The sequence below is a fragment of the Megalobrama amblycephala genome, linkage group LG13, assembly GCF_018812025.1.
Source record: "Megalobrama amblycephala isolate DHTTF-2021 linkage group LG13, ASM1881202v1, whole genome shotgun sequence".
NCBI lineage: Eukaryota > Metazoa > Chordata > Actinopteri > Cypriniformes > Xenocyprididae > Megalobrama > Megalobrama amblycephala.
Window position 1 is genome coordinate 36428973 of NC_063056.1, and position 13752 is coordinate 36442724.

The following is a 13752-nucleotide window of genomic DNA, read 5'->3' on the forward strand; positions in this document are numbered from 1 at the left end:
GAAGAGATATCTAAACTGAAGGTTTTTTTTGCATTCCTTTGCCCTTTTTATTTTGGATAAATGAAAATATTATACTTGATGTGCTTGATGTACTGCGATACAATGTACAGTGCTGCATGTTTGGTCTGACACGACTGAAGTTCATCTTGATAATCACATTTGTTTCAAATGTCTTTATCCATAAAGCACTGGCATATATATAAATACTCCTATAAATTCTGTGTTTCATGTTCTTTTTGAATGTCTCAAGGATTGGAACATGTTGCCCTCATAATCATTATTAAAATACATTTTCTTGTAATTCAGTCTTTGGAATGCTGTTGCACTTGTACGATTGTACAATATTGTTACATTTTTCAATAAAGATACAAGGAAATATTCCAAGTTGTTTTGACTCAGAGAGGCTCAAATTCATATATACATTATGTGTGTGTGTGTGTGTGTGTGTATATATATATATATATATATATATATATATATATATATATATATATATATATATATATATATATATATATAATGTCTTAGTGTTTGTTGTTTTTTCAGGAAGATGGGAGCCAATGTTTGATGCTATTATTAGTGTATGCTGATCTTCTAACACTAGATGGCGGTAAAAGACCACAACCTGAGCTTATTTAGACTTAAAATATGCTGTTTACTTTTTATAGAATCTACACGGTTTTAATGTATATAAAAACAGCAAGCAAATTAATGCAATTATAAACATTTCAAATTGTAGCAAGTTTGCTTTTGAAAACACATTATCTCACCACGATGTTATTATAAATTAATCTGGTTATTTTGCATTTTTAAATGAATTTCATTCAAATGGTAAATATATAAATAAATGTACTGTACATATTAGTATCTATGCGTCAAATGCAGCAGACAGGAAATAGTTCAGACTTTTGAAGACCCTCCAAAACTTGGGCTCAGGTAAAACATCTACTATACTAAAATAAAAATCGTATTTTGTTGGGAAAATATATTTAAACAGAACACACTTTTACTTTTTAATGATAGTAAAGAAAAGTTGCTTTTTGCCCACACAATGGTGTAGTTACTAAATCTACCAGCAGAGGGTAGCTGAACCTTGATAACTAGTCAGTAAATGGTGGTCTCATGTTAGAATAAACTAAACTAATCTAATCTAGTACAGGTAACAATGGTTATTAAACAAAAGTTATCTTTGAATTGTTCGGTTCAGAGGAAATTACTTTCGCCTATTATCCTTTTGTATTAAACAATCCTATTTCGTTTAGTAGGCCTAGCCTATACATAAACATTAATAAGATTAACTTTACCCCGTGTGACATCACAGAAGACAGATCTTTAGTCTTGGTCCGCGTCATCTCACGTCATCAGCCAGAAACGATTGCAAAGACTCTTGCGTCAAATCATATGGACACGTGATTCTGAAAGAAAGAAAGAAAGAAAGAAAGAAAGAAAGAAAGAAAGAAAGAAAGAAAGAAAGAAAGAAAGAAAGAAAGAAAGAAAGAAAATGTATGATATTTAGTTATGATACACAAAACAAAAATGTCAAAATGTAATTGGAAACAGCAATGGTTTGGCATTTTACTTGGGAAAAGGAAACTGTAATCAATCAATCAATCAATAAATCAATCAATCAAAAAAAATCAGTCAATCGTGCACCTATGCCAATCTGATATTTATCAAAAAAATATGTTTTCAGATAAAATAATTGTATCTGTTTGTTTTTACTGTGTTGTTTACCCATCAACTATAACATTATTACACAAATATGAGAGGGTTTAAAGGTTTGAAAAAGAGAGAGAAAAGAAAAAAAGGCTTTAGAAAAACTTTAGACTCAAAATTTTAACTGAAATACAGCCCTTATGACAACTTCCACATGTGACAATCTCTGGTCTCCCTGTAATAGGCCTATAATCAGAATCACCATGTAATAAAACGGGCTAATAAAATAAAATAATTTCTGACGTACCAAACACTATAGGCTATAGGGCTGAAAATCATTCAAAAGCAAACATCTTCTCTGTTGGGTCACATGGGAATAAGTCATCATCCATGTCAGCCATGCATGACGCATTCAGACACAAGGTCACACCTGACTTATTTCCAAACGTTTAGATTGTTAGAAGATAAATGTATATCCTCGACTTGATTTGCCATATTTATAGGCTATTCATATGCATGTGATTTCATCCGCGTATAATTTCATAATAGTCTATGCATATGGACCCTCCTTCATCAGAACACGCTCAGAGAAGAGAACATTTAAGCACAGAGCAGCTGTTATTAAGATTTTCCCCTGGATGAAGGCGGCAAATAATATATCATATTTTTGATACGTTATAACATCATAAAATATAACTATCGTTAAGCTCAAATACATAATTAGTGTGTGAAATACCTGCCATCCTTGTGTGGAAAATATCTGCGCATGTTTCTTGTGATCCACTGGAGCTGCTCCATGCTGCGCATTGCGCGCAATATTCCTCTTGATGAACAATCATTGCGCGCTAGTTCTCTCTGGAAACAACACAAAACTCTTCTATCTGTTGTCAAAATATGAATAAAACGCAAGGTACAGCCAAGCACGTCAAAAATGAGACATTTATCCGACTGTTGCCAAGGGCTTTCCAAACCAAAAATATCCTAACGCATCCTCAGCGCGCGCAACTCTCTCTCTCTCGAGCGCGCGCCCTGTCTCTCTGTTCATTTCACACTCACTTAGATCATCACAAATATCCTCCTCGAGCCAATATCTGAGGGAAACCTGAATTTCGGACACGTAATTCGGACAGAAGCTCTTCGACCTGCCAGACGTGAGAAACCTGTTTGAAATCTTTTTTTGCTCTGGTTAATGCTGTGATGCGCATGTAGGACACTTATGAGCAAGACTGCGCTTTAAAACGCTTTTCGAGGTGTGTCCTTTACGGAACAGAAGATGCACATTCAGTGGTGCCATATACGCAACATGATTCTTAAGCGCAAGTCGCAATTTTTGCTCTGAATGTGATTATTTAGAGGTTTAAAATGGGTCTGGACTTGATTTTACATGATTTGCTTATTAACATGCATGCAGATTTAAAATAGAAAAAAAAATGCTGATGGCACAATTAGCTATCCTTGTAAGATTAGCAACGTGATAAGGCTTTCATGCATACTTTATGCTTTTGGCTGTGATGTAAAACACTTGTACTCATTTAGATTTTAAAAAGATGATTTATGAGAAGAAAATATTGTATAATTATATAAAACATCATTATGATAAAGCTGAACAAATGCACTTCAGCTTTTTTTGTCACTCCCATATATTTGGCTGTATTGTCTGAAGTACGACAGCTTTTCTAATATTCATTTATGAGTCTTCTCCCAGAAGAATGAGTGACTTTGCTTCGCTTTTTCTGTTTATATTTTGACATTATTTACTCACTCTCATGTTGTTCCAAACCCGTAAGACTTTTGTTTATCTTCGGAACTCAAATTAACATATTTTTGATGAAATCCGAGAGGTTTCTGATCCCCCATGAAAAAGCAAGGTAAGTACCACATTCAAAGTCCAGAAAAGTAGCAAAGGCATCGTTAAAATAGTCCACATGACCTTAATGTTATGAAGCGACAAGAATACCGTTTGTGTGTGCAGCAAAAAAAAAACAAACAAAAAAAAAAAAACGACTATTTCGGACACTCTCCATAAGTGTCCGACTCCGGTTTGAACGCCATTACTGACAATCGTCATTTTGGCTGCTCGAGATTCTCCAGCTTTGTTGTTGTTGAGCAACCAAAGCGCGAGTTGTTAAAGCTCCGCCCTCTTCTGGAAAGCGGTAGAGAGCAGCAGCTCATTTGCATTTAAAGGGACACACACAAACAACCTGTTCTTAGCTATGAAAGAACAACCTCTGATCAATTAAAATGTTTGCAACCGCTTTTACATTATGCAACACTGTGTAAAGAAATGTTGTATCTAGCTTAGTAAAAGAAAGAAAGGCATCTTTTTTGTAATTGCTTTTTGTTTGTTTTTAGAAATGTCCAATCCACTAGAGAGGGTTGTAGCCCAGAAGAAGGAGGCGATTGAAGCAGTAATGGAGATGTTTGAGAGAGGAGCCGAGGTGCTGGCCAGCGCTGTTGGACAGATGTGTCCTCTGTTTGAAGCTTCTGCACCAGTTTTGAGGCTGGTCTTGGACAATGTGGAGAGCAAGGAGATCACATACGTCAAAGATCAATTTCTAGTTGTGAGGAGCAAATTGGATGTCCTCTCATCGCAAATAGAAGACATCAACTGCGAGATTAAAAAGGGACGCTTGGATTCTCAGTTCTTTACAGTGGAGGAAAATATATGCAACCAGTTTAGAAAATACATTGACATTCTGGAGGCCAAACCGGAGTACAAAGAGGTGAGAAAACGCTTATTCTTGCAGCATTTTCCCAAAACAGGAGGAGAGAAGAACCTCTACATGCTTTATGATGCTGTGATGGGGAACAGCACTTTTGGGGAGCCAATCCTGGATGTTGTGGAACAATACGAGGCCAGAAACAGACGGGTCCTGGAAGACTTCTGCGTCAGGCTGAAGGAGCTGCTCTGCCTGGGAATAATCGCTCTGCTAGGATATTGTTTCCTTACTCAGGGCGAAGAGGCTGAGCAAGAGAAGATTCAAGATTGGAGCGCGAAAATCCAAGAAATTGAGATGAAAATGAAGGAAACGATAGAGAAATGCGTACAGTCATTTCCAGAGCAAGCTGAACTGGACATCAAGAGGCTTGTAAAGGAAAGAGAGGATGGGAACCTCCAGGAAATGGCCAAGGAACTGCTGGACTTCCTGGTGAAGAAGTACGACTGGGTGAGCTGGTCCATCAGAGTCATTAGTAACTTGGGCAAAATTAGAACCTTGAGAGCTGGACAAAACTTTCAGTGTGTGGCCGGACAGAGTTATTTTGAAGTGTCTCAAGGAAATGACGTAAACCTGGTGGTCTCGTTCTGCAGCGCCCCTCAGCCTGTGCCCAATGAGAGCATAAAACAGATGATGGAAGGTCCTGCGAGGAAGGGAGATGCCAAAGCTGTCGTGGAGCTTCTGGAGGAGCAGTTAGCTGGGTTTCTAGTTCATGCCGTCAGTCGTCACAAGGAGAGCTTTGCTGTGTCCAGTTTTCCTGAAGAATGTCACTACTGGGACAAACACAAGAACGTGAATGTCTGTGTGCATGCAGAGGAGATTTAGAAAGTTTAAACATGATCATTAGTCATTTTACCCAGCTAACAGGGAATGTTCTCAGAACTTTAGCTAATGTTTTGGCAATGTTCTCTCAAAGTTATGAACAAATGTTCTTCCAGGAATGTTGATAGAATGTTTGTTTAAAGTCAACTGGTCCTTAATAATGTTTTCAAAATATTAGACCAAAAACATTATCTATACACTCTAAAAAAAATAAAAAATAAAAATGCTTGGGTTGAAAAGTTGGGTTGAAAATGGTTGTTTTAACCCAGCGGTTGGGTTAAATGTTTGGGTAGTTTTATTTAACTCAACTATTGTTTAAAAATTGCTGTATTGCTTTCTTAAAATGAACCCAAGGTATGTTGGAAATTAACATTTATTAATATGTTTAATAAATTAACATTTTTAATAAGTTTAATGAATAATAATTAAACAATAAACATTTATTAAATTCCTTATTAATAAATGTGCACCTTTTGATTATTGTTGCCTCTAGTAATTATGTGTCTGATTTTTAATTTCCAACCTATTTTGGGTTTATTTTAAGTCAGCCATATGGTCATTTTTAAACAATAGTTAGGTTAAATAAAACTGACCAGCAGGTTGGTCAAACATTTAACTCAACCGCTGGGTTAAAATCAACTCAATCGCTGGGTTTGTCCATTTTCAATCCAACTTGGGTTGTTTTTAACATTTTATTTAATTTTTATTATTTCTTTAACCAAGAAAAAATGGACATTTTGGATGATGATAATTTTATATAATATAATATAATATAATATAATATAATATAATATAATATAATATAATATAATATAATATAATATAATATAATTTTTTCACCACTTAATAGGGAATGTTAGTAAAATGTTCTTAGAACACATTTTTGTTAGCTGGGTATACAGTATTTCACAGTATTTTAAATCACACTAAATATAAAAATCTACTATAACTGCACCTTATTTATCTATGATATATGCCTTGAAAAATAGTAATTATTTGGCATTGTTCATTGTCAGCTCACTGTGTCTAACAAATCTAATTATTGCATTTATTGTAATTCTTCACTTCATTTTCTTTGTTCTAAAATGAAACCAAAGTGATTTTTCAAACTAACTAGTTCAACTAATCAGCCCATCTGTGTATGCAATTTTCTAAGCATTATATCAAGTTTTTTTATTTTATGCTTTAAATGTGTATGTATCTATGTCTGAAATCATGCATTTAAACAATATCATTCTAAAAACAGTGTTGTGTAGTTGTGTGAAAAGGTAGGGAAAATGGCTTTTGGGCCCAGTACTCTGTATTTAAACAGTGCCAGGACTGGCAGTTTGGTCTTTGTGAGAATGACCTACATAGAGCCAACAGAAAAAAAAAATGCCCTATCAACCATGAAAAGCAGCAGTGAAGTCATCTCATGAAACAAGTCCAGTTGTCTTGCCTCAGCAAACTGAGCAAAGTGAGAACATTTGCAAAATGCATACGTTTCCAAGAAATATTTTGGAATCAATTTCCAACATCCACTGCTGTGAAATATCACCCGCCACATTTAATTAAATGACTGTTTTTGTACCCAAGTCAGCATTTTCTGGCCAGCGGCTGCAGAAACATGGCGAGTGACGTTTCACTTAGTTAATATAAAGCCGACGAGCTCCAAAGTGCTGTGATCAGCTCTCCGGATGCAGTCATTAAAATCACTGAGGTGCCGAGTAAAGGATCAATCCATCATTTAACACCCAAGAGGGAGAATTATATTTCCATTGTATTCCATTCTGTGTGTTTCTATTGTGAGGTGATGCTAACAAAAATATTGTAAATGCATTCTGTACTCAAAATCACAAGGAATCAAAATAATACTGAAAATAAACAATGTTATTAGAGGCCTAATTTGACCCTCTGGAACAAGATCTTTAAAAGCCATTCATAACCATTCAAGTTGTGACCTTACACCCAAAACCACCATGGGTGATGACCTTTGACCCCTGCACACATAATCCAATATGACTGTCCTCTTTATATGCCAATAAGTTTTTTATTTATGACAACATAAACCTCTTTTTATTTGAACCTTATTTTAAACTTTAAAAGAGATTTATATATATATATATATATATATATATATATGTGTGTGTGTGTGTGTGTGTGTGTGTCTCTGTGTGTGCACATATTATATAAACACATTTTTGTTAGATGTGATAGATAGATAGATAGATAGATAGATAGATAGATAGATAGATAATTATTATTATACATTAATTGACAGTAATAATTCCTGAATGAAAGGTTTCCTTCTACCCAAGATAAATTTTTAATGTATTTGTTGTAGTTTACTTAACTGAAACTCCATAACTGAAAATGCACCATAATTTTCATAAGTTCATAAAATTTCCAATATGCAAAAAATTTTTTTGCTTACAAATTCCTATTGACATCACAACCACATGCAATCCTCTCTCAAAATACATAATTTTAATGAATAAATACTTACAAATTAGGAATAATTCTTTTCTTGTTCTGAAGTAAAAAGAAACATTATTTACTTCATATTTATGAATAGCAATTCATACGTTATTTTCCGTTTTTTTCTTTGGAAGGCAGCATCTTCCAAAGAAAAAAACATACTTATTTAAAACATACAAGGTGCACTCTGGAATATTTCGAGATTTTAAAGCAGCTGTTGGAAACGCATGGCTCAGCCTGTATTCATTAGCGGTTGAGGCTTCTGTCCTGTTGGAGATATTGATCCATGTGGCTTCCATCTCCGATAAAGAGCTGAACCTTAAACCTGTCTGTTACTAGACACAAAACAAACATGTCTGATTCCAGCATGACACAGACAGATGTTTTGCTGGACTACTTACTAAAACTTTTTTAAATAAAGGGAAATGAAACCACAACCATCTTCAAGAAAGGGCATTGGTCAATATCAATATTTAATAAATAAATGAGTGATCTTATGAATCTTAACATAATAGTACTGCTGAGGCGGTCAATCAATCCCATGATACCTCACTCTGGCTGCATCTGCCAATCACAGCCTGAGCTAATAGCATTACCTATCCGTCAGAGTGGACCATCGACCGGCTTCCTGGTTTTAAGTGGCCTGATCTGATAAAAAGCATTAAAACATTTGTACTGTGACACACACCAGCTCACCCTCAGCCTCCGCACTGGATTTATCCATCTGATGCATCTGGTTGTGCCTATAAAACCTCTAAATATGCACCATGCATTATGTAATCAGGTTGGAAATGTCATGCGTGACGTAGGCGGAAGTACCAAGCAAGTGTTTGCAAAGCGAACGTCAAAGACTAAGTCAAACGCCCTTTACAAGAAAAAGGTAAAACAACAATGTCAGACGTTTTTGAAATTCGAGGAGAAAATGAGAACGCACGTCACGTGTGACCTTTCCAACATGATTACGTAATGCGTGGCGCATCACAAAGCAGTGCAAGATGAGCATTTGTAGTTAAAAAGTATATAATTTTTTTATTTTTTTAGAAAATGACTGATGGTTTCTCTAGATAAGACTCTTATTCCTCGTCTGGGATCATGTAGAGCTCTTTGAAGCTGCACTGAAACTGACATTTGGACCTTCAACCCCTTGGTAACTGTTGAAGTCCACTATATGGAGAAAAATCCTGGAATGTTTTCTTCAAAAACCTTCATTTCTTTTCGACTGAAGAAAGAAAGACATAGACATCTTGTATGACATGGGGGTGAGTAAATTATCAGGAAATTTGAATTATGAAGTGAACTAATCCTTTAAGGATCAGATTATGTTCACAAAGCAAATATTATTATTATAATTATTAATAATTAAAGTGACATTTTAAATGATCTGAGGCTAAGTTTATGCTTAGGCCATACTCGTTAGGGACTCATGGAAACCTCATTTCAATAAAGGGAAGGTGATTTAAAGAAAATAAAGTGTCAGTTTGAGTCTTCTGGAGCAGGAGGTAAATGACACTCTGATTATGCTCATGGGTTTATTTCTGTCCGCTCGTTCGCCAAACCATTAGCGTATTACAGTTCTAATCGGTATATTGATCTTGTTTTGGCTCCATCTGCACTCGCTCTCATTTCACACAATGTGTTTGAGCCTCAGTGTAATGCTGTTCTCTCTCTTCTGACCTTTCTGAAGGTCAACAGCATTTGTTTGTGCACATATGCAAATATCGCCAATAAAGAATAACAGCATGTTTCAGCAGTGATATTGTGATATCATTTCTCAATTTCTCCTGCAAAGTATGGAAAATTGGAAAAGTAATGAGTGGACTGTACTACAGAACATGCATTTTATTTTATTTTAATTATTTTATTTTTTTAATTTAAATTTAAATTAATTGATTTTTTTTTTCATTTTCTGTCTCACACACACACACACACACACACACACACACACACAAATGTAAATTAAATTTTTATTTTACTTTATTTTTCCGTCACACACACACACACATACAAAATATATGTATATAAAGTTTGCCAGTCTGGACAAAATAAAACATTAAAACAATACAAACAATAAAAACATATATAAAATGTATATGTTTCTACCTTATTTTTTGACCAATCAGTGTAGTATTATTTGAATACTATTATATTTTTTATTAATATCATTTTATTAATAATTTTCAGTTTTCATTTTTATTAGAATTAATTTTTAGCAATTTTATTATGTGAGTATGCCATTTTTATTAGTTTTTTTCTTTAAATATTACTTTTAAGGTTGAATGAATTTTTTTTTCAGTTTTAGTTTTTATTTATTTCCAGTCAGTAATTCTTACAAAAAATAAGCAAAAAATTTGCCTTAAAAAATATTTTTTTAATTTGAAATGAATTAATTAATTGAAATGAAGTTTCTCATCTAATATTTTATTTCAGCTTTATTTCAATTAAAGTTTTTAATAGTTTCATTTTTAGTTAATGATTTTGCTGGTCTACGTTTTCACTGTAGTGCTGAATACTCATAGTTCTGAGGGCGAGAAGAACCGAAGCAATATGACAAAATCGACAAAACACGATTAATAATACATAAAATCCAAGCACCCTCACAGCACAAAAAGCAGATTTGTTTTACGAACTGGAAAGCACTGGTGTTCTCTGTTAATCAGAGTCTTGTGGTGTAGGGTTTGGGGATTGAGGTTTCAACCGTCGTTTTTAAGAGCATCAAAAGACACGCTTAGGTGAAATGGACTGTTATCCATATACAGCCTCCAACAAGCCACTGAACATTTTCCAGCTTCCTGCTGTCTATCGATCTCTTGAGTCTGAATGATGGACTTAATGTGCAGAGGGGCAGGTTGCCTGTAAACCCTGTCTTAGTACTTAGATTAGACTGATCAGGACTGGAAACAACTGCACCACAGCACAAAAAAACAGCAAACGTGTAAGAGTGGACTCTTTAAATGTATTTGTTTATGTTTTGTAAAAGCACTGAACACTAAAAGTGCTATATAAAGTAAATGCACCAATCAGGAATAACATTATGACCACCTTCCTAATATTGTGTTGGTCCCCCTTTTGCTGCCAAAACAGCCCCTGACCCGTCGAGGCATGGACTCCACTAGACCCCTGAAGGTGCCCACTAAACATTGGACGTCGGAGAGACGTGCAGATCATGTCTATATTAGGTCCGTCGGTCCATGACCATTTCTGAACATCTATTCGGCGTCCAAACTAGGACCACTATTTGGACGTCCAACCATGACCCAACTTGGACGTCATCTTGACGTTCAACATTTGACCTTTGAACTGGGTAATTTTTTTGGACGTCATTTGGACGTCTATAACAGGTGCAGGAAATTTATTAATATGTAATATTTGTTTCATAGGGCCTATCAACATGATTAATACATGAAGAGTTCAGACGCAAAAGCCTCTAAGTGCCATCTGAAATTTTCTTCTAGAATGATCATTTTTATCAAGCTTGTATATTTAAGTTCAATAATTTCACTTAAATGGCAATGCAAATTACCTATTAATTGTCATTTAAGTGAAAGTACTTAACTATACAGGCTTTATAAAAATGATCATTCTATTTCAGATGGCACTTAGAGGCTTTTGCATCTCTTCACATACAGATTATTTATAAACAAACACAATTTATTATGTGAATGCCTATTTATTCAGGCCATGTTTTTTTTTTTTTTTTTTTTACATTTTCCTGTTTTTCTTTAACTGGTTTATTTAAAGTAGCCTAATCAAGTTATTTCTTTATGCATACAGGTGTATTTTTGCATTTATCTGTTTATTTATTTGGAAATGCAATTTGTGGGAAATTATAGTTCAGAAAATAATTTCATGGTAGCATATATTAGGCCTATCCTCCTTATTTCTAATTTAAAAAGAACCAACAGCAGCTAAAGGACAGGCGAGGACAACTCTCTATCAAGGGCTTTGGATTTCAACCAAAGAGACAAAAACCAGTCAACATCACTCTGATTGGTCGAGGCAGCACATCATCAATATAACCGAACCAGTAAACGCCACTCTGATTGGCCGAGGCAACTGGCATTTCGCGTGAGTGATCAACCATTGCAAAATGACAACACTGCTTTTCAGCCTGCATCGCTGGCATCGCTGCATTTATTTTTGAATAAATATGAAAATGGTGATATTGAATTGTGATTTATTTGTATTTGTATAACTGTAGTGTTGTACAGTATGTGGTCCCATGTTTCCAGAGGGTGGAGGACATGTTTTCTGTGCCAGTTAATTTTCCTGTAGCTTTGTTTGGCTCAAATTCTAGTTTCAACAGGAAATGCATTACACCTTCGTATGCATCTCCAGTTATCACCTGCTGCTGAGACAATCAAATGAGAGTTTTTGGAAAATTATCTAGTCCCATTTCAGAAGGCACAGAAAACATGTCCTCCACCCTTTGGAAACATGGGACCACAGTTATAGAAGTTATAAAAACGATGTTGTTGTGCTCCTCAAAACATTCCTGGACCATTTTTGCTTTGTGGCAGGACGTATTATCCTGCTGAAAGAGGCCACAGCCACCATGGAATACCATTTCCATGGAAGGGTGTACATGGTCTGCAACAATGCTTAGTGGTACGTGTCAAAGTAACATCCACATGGGTGGCAGGACCCAATGTTTCCCGGCAGAACATTGCCCAAAGAATCACACTGCCTCCGCCGACTTGCCTTCTTATAGTGCATCCTGGTGCCATGTGTTCTCGACCATGATGAAAAAGAAAACGTGATTCATCAGACCAGGCCACCTTCTTCCATTGCTCCTTGGTCCAGTTCTGATGCTCACGTGTCCACTGTTGGCACTTTCGGTGTTGGACAGGGGTCAGCATGGGCATCCTGACTGGTCTGCAGCTATGCAGCCCCATTCGCGACAAACTGTGATGCATTGTATATTCTGACACCTTTCTATCAGAACCAGCATTAACTTCTTGAGCAGTTTGAGCTACAGTAGCTCATTTGTTGGATCGAAAAACACGGGCCAGACTTCGCTCCTCACGTGAATCAATGAGCCTTGGCCGCCCATGACCCTGTCACGGGTTCACCACAATTCTTTCTTTGGACCACTTGTGATAGATACTGACCACTGCAGACCGGGAACAGAGTTACAGTATGTTCAAAGAGTAAGTTGCTATGGCTACTTACATACCCTGAAAGTTACCTCAGGTTTTGGAACCAAAAGTTGATGTTATCTGCTTACTCTGGAACAACCCCTGGTATGTCTCCTTCTCCCAAAATCTACTAGACACTACTACAAAATAAGAACCGATCTGCCATGCTAATTATGAAACAAATTACATGAACACAAAAGAAGCTCATCTGTGTTTTTGGTACAAACCAGTCCTCAATATGTAGCTTAATCACATATATTCCAAAACATGCTGATCATTGTAACTGTAAGTATACTTATTAACAGCAAAGCATTAATTATGCACTAAAGTGACATCTTGTGGCTATTAACATACATAAACCATAGTCATACACCAGGACCATACTAAAATGCTCTAACACAAGTTTCTAATCATGACTTTAGATAGATAGATAGATAGATAGATAGATAGATAGATAGATAGATAGATAGATAGATAGATAGATAGATAGATAGATAGATAGATAGATAGATAGATAGATAGATAGATAGATAGATAGATAGATGAATTAAATGTCAGTAAAATCTCTTACTTCTTTAATCCTTGTCTGTGTCTTCACTGTCATCTGATTGTCGGGCCTGTCTCCAATTTGGAACGTACATTTACATTTAACGTCCTCAATTTTAGGAGTAATCTCATTCAGTGTGAAGTGAATCACTCTCTAGCAATGAGAGCAGAGAATCAAGAGTCCTGCGTGACAAACTCATCTTATACACAGTTTTGCCCCTCGAAATGTCTGTCAGTATGACAAAAGAGTTTGTGCAGCCAACCACTTCCTCATGTGTGAGTTTTAGTGCACAAGATGGAAAACAGGAACTATAAGTTGTAGGAACTGGATATGTGAAGTTTCATGCAGTTTGCATCACTCCACTTTTAGACATATAGACATATAGATAGATAGATAGATAGATAGATAGATAGATAGA

At 35.6% G+C, this 13752-nt stretch overlaps 2 protein-coding genes and 1 long non-coding RNA gene across 12 annotated transcripts in view; 2 read left to right on the forward strand and 1 right to left on the reverse strand.

The window, feature by feature from the left end:
* LOC125243346 (protein rapunzel) overlaps positions 1-378 on the forward strand; it is a 15432-nt gene extending 15054 nt beyond the window's left edge. For all 3 annotated transcript variants that reach the window (XM_048152939.1, XM_048152940.1, XM_048152938.1), the window contains exon 3: positions 1-378. This exon is cut by the window's left edge and continues 1268 nt beyond it. The gene's annotated coding sequence lies outside the window, so the exon portion shown is untranslated.
* LOC125243348 overlaps positions 1-13639 on the reverse strand; it is a 30143-nt gene extending 16504 nt beyond the window's left edge. For 6 of the 7 annotated variants that reach the window (XR_007179027.1, XR_007179029.1, XR_007179024.1 and 3 more), the window contains exons 1-2: positions 13359-13639; positions 1305-1415 (exon numbers count right to left, since the gene is read on the reverse strand). This is a non-coding gene — a long non-coding RNA (uncharacterized LOC125243348). Of the gene's footprint in view, positions 1-1304; positions 1416-2392; positions 5147-13358 lie in introns of all 7 variants that reach the window. The other variant, XR_007179028.1, reaches the window with a different exon arrangement.
* Positions 2680-5490, forward strand: LOC125243342 (protein rapunzel-like). Of its 2 annotated transcripts, none has more exons than XM_048152927.1 (2): positions 2680-2807; positions 4009-5481. In XM_048152927.1, exon 2 carries the CDS (start codon positions 4011-4013, stop codon positions 5196-5198), a length of 1188 nt encoding a protein of 395 aa, XP_048008884.1. In that variant the 5' UTR covers positions 2680-2807; positions 4009-4010; the 3' UTR covers positions 5199-5481. The 2 variants fall into 2 exon arrangements, with proteins under 2 accessions (XP_048008884.1, XP_048008883.1); XM_048152926.1 differs by lacking the exon at positions 2680-2807 and adding an exon at positions 3388-3524 and having other exon boundaries at positions 4009-5490.
* Positions 13640-13752: the final 113 nt, after the last annotated feature.